At 41.1% G+C, this 10,000-nt stretch overlaps 1 protein-coding gene across 1 annotated transcript in view; it reads right to left on the bottom strand.

Moving 5' to 3' along the window:
- Nucleotides 1–6,579: 6,579 nt before the first annotated feature.
- The window catches only part of LOC138029072 (alpha-1,2-mannosyltransferase ALG9-like), an 18,307-nt gene continuing 14,886 nt past the window's right edge, over nucleotides 6,580–10,000 (bottom strand). Inside the window, exons 16-18 of the mRNA XM_068876757.1 lie at nucleotides 8,921–9,050; nucleotides 8,048–8,178; nucleotides 6,580–7,607 (exon numbers count right to left, since the gene is read on the bottom strand). Of these exons, the coding sequence (XP_068732858.1) occupies nucleotides 7,463–7,607; nucleotides 8,048–8,178; nucleotides 8,921–9,050 (406 nt within the window). The 3' untranslated portion in view covers nucleotides 6,580–7,462. The remainder of the gene's footprint in view (nucleotides 7,608–8,047; nucleotides 8,179–8,920; nucleotides 9,051–10,000) is intronic.

The following is a 10,000-nucleotide window of genomic DNA, read 5'->3' as shown; positions in this document are numbered from 1 at the left end:
CTCATTTCTCGGGCGAATCTTGGAAAGGCATTCACCGGATCCGACCGAGTCGTTAACATGAAAATAAGAGGCGTGGTCGATTGATGGACACTCCACAAACGTCTTGCCAATATTTTCGCACACAAAATACACAAAGGCGAAGACGACCTGTGTGTAAATTAAATTTAAATTTTAGAGAGTTCTTTAATACGAGCCTATAGCAACAAAGGTAGACAATCAATAAGCCAATCAAAAGCAAGCACATCCACCTGGCTCCCAAGCGCGGAAAAATACGCAGTTGTGATTGGTCAGAGTAGCAAGCCGGTTTGTTCAACTTTCTTCTAACTTTCAATAAACCACTGAATGTTGAAAGGCAACAATCAGAACCATCAAAAGCTACGTGTACAGGACAAGATCGCAGTGAAGGCAAGGTACAAGACAAAGAGCTGAAGGTTAGGGGAGAGGAGGGTAAAAAAACTACGTTCCTTCTTCTTCAGACCCCACTATGGTGACGTGCAGTGTTAATTTAAACTGTTGTGCACAAATACCCCTGCAATAAGTGACAAAAATAGTTGAGACACTAAACTGGGAAGACAATAATTAGGTAAAAGTCAACTTAACGTTACATCTTTCACTTTCACCCCCCGCCCCCTCCCCCCTTCAATGTTGGTAACGGAAAAAGGAAGAGTTGGGGATAAGAAATAATAACCAGGGGGGAGCAGCTTCTAATGTTCAGAATCCTAGCATTGCACAGATCGAAGAGGTTTGCGATCATCATTTCCACCAAAAATTCATCGACTAGCATAATTTATTATTCATAATAAATAGCCTGACATAATTAATTTCACATAATAAGTAGCCTAGCATGTCATTCTTCTTACTGGCATGGCCAATAAGGCTCTTATGTGAGTCTGACTTCACTAGGGAATCAATGCAAAAGAATTGTTTCGTCTGTGAGTCAGCAAGACAAAAAAAAAAGAAAATGTACTACAGTTGCAGTTATTGGTTTAAAGGCAAAAGCTACAGTAAAATTACCTTAATTCTCGTCTCTAAAAGCCTCCGCAAACACCAAGCTCTGAAAACTTGTCAGATGCTCGCCAAAACTGACATATGGACCTTCACTTTTCTGAATCGCTTCTGTACTTTCCCTTGTTGCTGTTGTACCGCCATCATCTGAGCTTTGAGAGAGCAATGGAGGGTTCGAGAATACCTAGGAGATCAAAAACAGAAAATCAGTCATTTGTATACGTCCCTCGCCCTCTGCCCTAAGTGGTATAGTATTTCAATGCCTTTCCTATATCTTGTAAAAAAATTCTTATCTCAGTAAAAGGTAAAGTTCCTTTACGAGCCTGAAGGCCCATTAAGGCCGGCCCTTAACTCCGGTTTCCATAGCATGAAGCGACTGGGAGTATTTATGCTTCCCCCTGGATGGGATGCTAGTCCATCGCAGGGTTACCCCCAGCATTACGCCGGTACCCATTTATACACCTGGGTGGAGAGAGGCACCGTGAGAGTAAAGTGTCTTGCCCAAGAACACAACACAATGTCCCCAGCCAGGACCCGAACCCGGACCACTCGATCCGGAGTCGAGCGCACTAACCATGAGGCCACCGCGCCTCCCACTTATCTCAGTGATCCGTTCCATTTTCAAGTTATCAAAGCTACATGGTCTCTTGCCATATCCCTTTTTTTAAAATTCTATTCCTGTCAATGTTTTGCAACCACTTTGAAATAGAGCCAAAATTGTCTTATAATCTTCTGAACAGCAAGGGGGCAAGCAATACACCTTTCCCTGGCCTTAGCTAACACAATTTTGTTCGGAATCAAGCACAAATAATCCAACCGTACTCTCTGATCATTGTTTGGGGGCAAAGAGAAATCGTGATAATACTTAATTCACAGAAAAAAAGTAATTTTCATCTTAACTAACAACGAGTGAAAAATTATCTCAACAATTTTGACCGGGATTGGAGGTTACTTTCCAGCAGGGCCCGGTTGTTCAAAAGCCCATTAAAGTTAATCATAGATTAAAAATTAACCAAGGAGTTTATTTCTCTACTCCTAAATGCTGTTCAAAGCTGATATTCAGCAGAACTTTACATTAAAAGAAGTCAACCTTGAAAAAATAAAATAAGAAAAATAACCTTTCACCAAAAAGTTGAAAACATGAAACCAAAGTTTACGCTAATCCTGGATTAAGTTAATCGGCTTTCGAGCAACCGAGCCCAGGCCATTTTGCAGATCAGGCAAAGTAAAGGAGCATTTCAGGCTACTTTACTGGAGGCTATGAGGATGAGATCCCTCCCCATGCTGTAACAATAGGAGACTTAAAGGCAAACTCCTCTAAAACAAGAATATAACTTTAAAATACTGAACAGTGCCCGGTTGTTTAAAAGCCGATTAAAGCTAATCCCTAACTAACTAAGGAGTTTATTTCTGTACTCTCGAATGCTGTTCAACGCTGATATTCGGCAAAACGTTTCGTTAGAAGAGGTCAATCTTGAAAAACAAAAATAAGCGAAAGAAAATTTCATCAAAAAGTTGAAAAAATGAGACAAAAGTTTACGCTAATCCTGGATTAAGTTAATCGGCTTTCGAACAACCGGGCCAGAACGCTTCCCATCAAAATTGTTGGAACGTTTTCTAATGAGACTGAGATAAGACAACAATCACGTGAGCAATACTGAGCTAACCTTGGCCTCTCTGTAAACCAATCAATGGTGCAGCATTTGACAAGAGATAGGAACATCTGGCAACAAGTACAAAATGCACCTCAGGCCTTAAGCAAAGTACGGTGTACTAGAATATTACGTGAAGATTGTTTCCACCTCGGCGGATAAAGTGGCTGAACACTGCATCTCTGCAAAATAAAATGTCATTATTAAACAGAGAAGCCCACGTCTCCCAACGCTTAAGCTACACAGAAAAAAATTTCCAAAAATTTTAGTGTAATTTGTAATTATTTATGAGTACAGCTTCTCAGAGCAGTTTTCAAATGACTTTTGAAAGTAATTACGCGATTGCAATTGCTACGCTTAGTGATTCAAGTGGTTTAAAAATCTCGCGCCAGTTTATCAACCAATGAAAAGGAAAACCAAAACCAATCGCAACTTGCACGCGCGATTTTTCCCACGCTTTGAGCAAGTTATACAGAACTTCTACGAAGCTGGATTGGTTCCTTGCTCTGTTTGCACCTGCTGTGATTGGTCAAAGTTATTACTTTGGTATTTGCTTTACGACACTCAATTGAAAACCGTTAACCATTAAAAACACTGGTCGCTGATAAGTCACTAATGCCCTACCTGTCTCCATCAGACACGCCTGCTTCTTTTGCATGTGGGAGAGTTCCATACAACACTCGTTTATACTTCTCTGCTTCGAATAAGAGTTTGGCACCTGACACATAATCCAAGCAAAATATATCACGCGACATCTCCACCATAGAGTTTTGATGGTGATGAACTTTATTTCAGAGTAAAGTCTTCTAGCACTGTGGCACCAGGAGAAAAACCTCTCGGTGCAGAGCAGACAACCAACAAACTCAACTTACATATGACGCTAAGCCTAGGAATCGACCCGGGCCAAATTGGCTGGAGGCGAGTGATTTCAGCACTGCGCCAACGCCGCCTTAATTCTTGTAAAAGTCCGAGGAATAATCAAAGCACGAAATTAAAAGATTGAACTCTCTCTATTGGAAACAGCCCTAATGATGATACTAAATATTTAACAATTATTCCTCAAGCCCGAATCAGGGCTCTGAGTCAATAGACCATGAGGCCGAAGGCCGAATGGGCTATTGACTCAGAGCCCATGAGGGCGAGAGGAATAATTGTTTTAGTAAAATCCAACTAGTTGGTCAAAAAAACATCGAGACAAAACATCTTTCGCTAGATAAAGCTAGACTTTAATTGTTGTTTTGGTTTTCAAAGCCGGCACTTTTCGCTACTAATGGGCTATAACAAATAGCCTACTAGTAGCTCAACCAATCAGAACGCAGCATTGATAATAGACCACTAGTTGGATTTTACTAAAACACAATAGACCACTTTCATAAATGGCGACAACCTTAACATCCTTTTGTATTTATGTTAATTAGACCTACTGCCCTCATTTTGAAACAAAAATTCTCTTGACATTTGCTTGTCGTAGCGAGGCCAGAAAAGCTTATTAGCATTAAAACAGAAAAACGCGGTTCCATTTAAAGGAAAAAGGGAGTCTGAAAAATGAAGATTGGTTTCCTTTCATAAAATAAAGCTTTTTCCCAAAATTATTATTTTTGGACTCGCATTTGAAAAGAATCGAAAGTCTATCCAGGAACGGCTTATTATTCATTTATCATTCGCGCAAGTGATGTACCGGTATTTCAGTTACGCAATCGTAACTCTGAATAAAACATCAAATTTTGTTTTTACTATAAGATCCACAATATCTACTATACTGTACCATACTACATACCATAGGAAAATTCACCACTTGACTAGCGAATTCCACGTCAAATAGCACGCGAAAAACCAATATCGCACTCACTGCGATGTCGGTTGTACAAGTGAAATTTAACGCGGAATTCACGACTCGGGTGGCGGCAGGTACAAAACACAGGTCACAGGTCATTGTTTTACCAATACAGAAACTGGAAGTATCCTAAACATTCATAAAAGCTAACCTTAGGCCTAGAAACTTTTGTTTAGGCCTAATTAGGCCTAAGGTTAGCTTTTGTGAATGTTTAGGATACTTTCTGTATTGGTAAAACAATGACCTGTGACCTGTGTTTTGTGCCTGCCCGTCGGGTGGTGAATTTTTTCTCGAATCGCATGGCTTTCTTCAAAGATGAAGGCATTTAAGTTACCTTTTGGCGAATGTTGCAGTATTAAATGCGTACCAAAAGAAGCCATTTCAAACAGCTGCCTAGACTGTCAGGAGCCAGGAAAATCTTCTTCCTCACTTCTTCCCTGTCTCCAGGTTTTTGCATCGTAAATGGAACTTGTTTCCACCTTTTGCCATGGTAGCCTAGTGGTCAGTGCACCGGACTCCCTTTCAAAGCCTAGCGTCGTCGTCGTGTTGTTTCCTTGGACAAGAAGCTTTACTCCACAATGTCTCCCTCCACCCAGGTGTATAAATGCGTACCAGGGGGGTAACCCTGCGATGGACTCTAGCATCCCACCCAGAGGGAATCAATGATACTCTCAGTTGCTTCATGCTACGGAATCCGGGATAAGCTCCGGCCGAGGGAGCCACTTGGCCTGAGAACGACTTTAACTTCCGTTTTTTTTTTGCCTCAGTTGCTACTGAAGGCCATGTGTTGCTACGGTGCAATATCAGTCACCCTCGTTTTAACGTCGTAATTCCACACTGAATACCTCGCCTTGATAGCCAATCAGATGGCGAGAATTCTCCTAGCTATATATGCGATTATATACTATACGACTACACACACTATACTATATACTATAGGAAAATTCACCACCTGAGGAAGGAATTCCACATTAAATTTCACGCGAAAAACCGGTGTATACGCCCACATTTTACAACACGAACGACATGGACTAATCTCGAAAACTTTGCAAAGTTAAATTTTGAGGTGACGTTTTCGTCAAAGTCGCCGTCGTAGATCGCAAAGTCCCTATCAGTGCGTCCTGTTGTTAAAGTCGTGCATTAATATTTTTCTTGTAATGCTTGTCATATTAATTTCAATATTTCGGATTACAGTCATGGCCTCAGTCAAGGTGATCACTGTTTTCAGTGCTCTTAAAGTGCCCCTAAACCCAAAATGTTTTTTTCGCTAAAATGAATCTTTGTACCCGTTCGAAACGCATCGCGGCAATTTTTTCCTTTTTCTAACAAATTCTGCCATTTTATATGCTTCGAAAGTTGCGAAAATCCAAGCATCTTTTGTTCACGACCGAGTCAGAAGGAGAGTGGGTCTATTCTTGTTGTGACGTCACAAACTGAATTAAATAGCAGTAACTCTTTCTAAACATGCAAGCAAAGTAGCTTGTGAAGTCACGTCAGGAATAGACCCATTCACCATCTGGCTCGATCGTGAACTAAAGATGATTGGAAATACGCAAATTTCGAAGCCTATAAAATGGCAGAATTTGTTAGAAAAAGGAAAAAATTGCCGCAATGCGTTTCGAACAGGTGCAAAGATTCATTTTAGCGAAATAAACATTTTGGGGTTAGGGGCACTTTAAGGGCGGTGCCTACTATTGTTATTATGCATCTTGAGATACTGGGGTTTCCTATCGGTGATGCTTACTAATACAGGGATATTTTTGCGCGGTTGAAAACTATCCGGAGAAAGTAGATCTTAGTAAGTACTCTTGGTATCCAAAAAGAAAATTGGGGGTAACCATGCATTTTTGAGAGAAAATTAAGCTCCAATTTGAGAAAGAACACCATACATTGCTTTGTATTTTAAAGCTGTTTACAAATATTATTCATGAATTATCTTTGAAAAATGCGTCGTGACTCCTAATTTTCTTTTTGGATTTCAACAACACTTGTCAAGATCTACATTTCCTGCATAATCATAAACAGGGGAAAAAATATCTTTGAATTAGTAGGCACCGTCCTTAAAATGAATAAAAAAACTGAGATGTCTCCGCTTTGGATTTTTATTATCTAAATGATATATCTCAGTCTCACTCGTGAGAGATGCAATCTGCACTTGAAGCATTCTCGTTCCCAGTGCCCGCTTTGCCCTTGGTAAGCGACAAGAACATGGACTCCGGCCACAGCCAAAAATACGGGCAGTCGTGGTAATGGTATAATGTTCTAACCGTTGACGACCATTTAACAATTCGACCCCAGTCAATAGCCTATGAGGCGAAGCTGAATGGGCTATTGACCCGTGGCCCTTGAGGGCGAAGGGTCTAATTGTTTTAGTATCACCCAACTGGTCGGACAGAAAAGGCAATAATAAAGTTAGCAAATGCAAGTTGAAGAAATATTTTTTTGGGGAATAAAACGAAAGAGAGCGTCACGCTTGTCGCTACTCAAGGACTATTACTAATAGTTCTCTAGTAGTGTAGCCAATCAAACTGCAGGATTTGCATTAGTCCACTAGTTGGGTGATACCAAAATTGTTTCAATTTCCTGAGAATGCGCAGAAGAGCCGAAGTCCGTTTTATGCAGGCTTCTTGCTTTTGCTTTGTGGTCAGAGTCCGTGTTCTGGGCGCTGACCAAAAGAAAAACGGACTCTGGGGACAAGACTGGTGCACTTGAAGATAAGTCTGCATCTCAAGCAATATTCTCTATAAATTAATGTGTAGGAAAAGCGCAATGGAAATGTCATCGATTTCAGTGTCTTGATTTTTTGACTGGCTTGGTTGATATGGCTAATTCTTTTCAATATATTGTGATAATCATTCTAACAATGTAATCAAATCGATTGCTTAGTGGCGAGTCGCTTTCCTGAAGCCCACTTCACCAGCCCAAAATGATTTCCCGCGACATTTCAGTTTCACTCAGCTGTGCTGTTGCCTCAAATCGCTGTTTCCTTCACCTGTTTCCCTCGTTTTTTCCTGGCCTCTCCTCTTTGAAGGGACCTCAGTAAGACGTAGTCCACATAAGTGGTGTATCGCGAAGATATGAAGGGAATATAAAACGCTCTGAAGATGCGGTGAGATCTACAAACGAAAGGATACCCTTTCTTAGCTTTTTTCAAGTGCAATGTGATCGACAGAGACTGGGGATGAGTGTTAAGGCCCTGGCACAGGACACCCATGCAAAGAAACCAATCACATGAATGCAACTGGCACCGGGCGAGAGCAAAAGCATTCGAGCCAACCTCGTTCCCAGGGGAAGAGTAGGAGAGAACCCTGGGAACGAGTTTGCATTCGAGCAAACTGAAGAGATGTATTAATTTTCAGTGAATGGGAATTCTGGAAAAAATCCTAGTTCCCCTTTGAAAATGTCGAACCTACGGCAGGGGTATAAACCTAACGCATGAACGGTAACTTCCTTTGAAGAGAAAAGCTCTATGTACAGCTCTATTAAACGTAACATCCTCACAGACATTACAGTTGCTCAAATATTCACAAAAGTAATTGTAAAGTAGTTTACGTACCTGTCCGCATCTAGAAAAGGCTTTTTAATGACAACTTCCCATTCTTTGAACCTTTTTACAAAGTTTGGCTCACGCTCTGTTTGTCTCTCTGTGGCTAAATCCACGAGAAAGTCGCACTTGGAAACAGAAATCTGCAAAAATACAATGGTTTCATGTAGCCACCGTGAAACTACCAAGAGACCACCAGGATCTTAAGATTTCGATACAGGGTCTGTCACAGCATTTTCTTAGTCGAAAATGCTCCACGAAGTTGAATGCTCACTATCGTAGGGAAGACCTAACGCCAGGAACAGATGAATGACCCACTCTGTCAACAAGACCTTTTTCGTGCAGTTCAGACGCATTGCGGTCGATTTGATCCAGAGTAAATCGGCCCCAAAGAAGCCACGTTCGACACCCCCCCCCCCCCTTCCCCTCCACTTGGGTTGATCCGCCCGCTCAACAGGCTCAATCGATGTTCAGACGAATCTTAAGTAACATTCGGATCACACAAGTGACAATTCCTAAACCGCGGGGTAATAATAATTATTAACGCTTCTGATAGGCTACAAAGGTCTGATTTGGCGCCAAAATTATACATAAAACAACTGCGGCCAGTGAAAACGCCGCGATTTAAATATATCACAGTTGAAAGCCCTGAGACTTTCTGGGCCTTTATTGGGTGTCACAATTCCCTTCCTATCTTGAGAAAGGAGGGGGGTTTTACGTCATCAAACTCCACAATCATGTTACTTTTTCTTGTCGTGACCAGCCCACCGAAACAGTGACAAAAAGAGTAGATGGCTTTCCGGACCTGAGACGAGATGCGACAAGATTGGTGCACAAATGAGAATAAATAATTGACATTTACAGAGTAAAATTTAAGGTACGTACATATCTTGAAGTCTCCTCTTTGTTCATATCGTTCATGTTGGTGGGAATTAGTTTGGTAGCATTTGTTGCATCACTATAAGGCTTTGGTAACTGACCTCGAAATTCAGAGCGAATGAATTGAAGGCGCCACCTGGGATACAAACAGACCGAAAAAACTCAATAACAAGATGCCCACCCAACAAGCGTGCTCACATCGGGATGGTGAGAGTTTGCGTGTCGGTCGTTACAAAAGGAAGATACAAAACGGGTTTACCATAATCTCAGTTGTAGGCGCGGACAAGCGTGTGGCCAATTGAGGCATCCCAAAGCCATGATCGTTGCGTAGCTGCGTGGGCCGCATAGCCACCTTAAAAGCGTACTCGCGCAGTCACTCTTTCATCCCAGGTATTCTGCAATTACTCCGCTAAATCTCTCTATCAAAAGCAACTAACTTCATAAAGAGCTTTACCGTTGCCTAAAATAACCTGGAGCAAAAATTATGTTAAGCAACTGGAAAAAATACGGTGACCTTTAACAAGACGATGCTGAAGATGCTCGCAGAAAATGTTCCAGAAGAGGATATTTTGTTTGAATTCATCCAAGCATGGTTGAAAATTCAAGAAAGCGATCAAAAGTCACAGCAAAACCGTCAGAAAAGGAACTCGAACAAGATATTTCCATAGCGACAGAAGTGACTAAGGATCTTAAGAAGAGACAGCAGATATCAAAGAAGGCAATGAAAAAGTTCAAGACGAAATCAGTCAAATAAAGAAAGCAGGTAATATATGTGGAAGTATATTCCAGAGGGTAGTGTCTGAAAAAGTTGAATGGCATGGTATCATATGAGAACGCAGAGAATACAACTAGGAAGTTGAATACAAAGTTTTGTAACAAAAGCTACAAGTACTTTGCAAAGATTGATCGACTTCCCAATACCATCATGATCAAGTTTCAAATAGTACATTGACTAAAATGGCAAATTGCTGCGGCCAATTATAGCTGCAAGATTTGTCCGCTAGACAGACCAGCAACTAGTCTGTAAGCACTTAGAGAAATACATACTGAATTGACCACTTCCCATAGAGGTTTTTCAGGGCCAAT

This window comes from Montipora capricornis, chromosome 13 (assembly GCF_036669925.1).
Source record: "Montipora capricornis isolate CH-2021 chromosome 13, ASM3666992v2, whole genome shotgun sequence".
Lineage (NCBI taxonomy): Eukaryota > Metazoa > Cnidaria > Anthozoa > Scleractinia > Acroporidae > Montipora > Montipora capricornis.
This window is presented reverse-complemented; position numbering and strand designations above follow the sequence as displayed.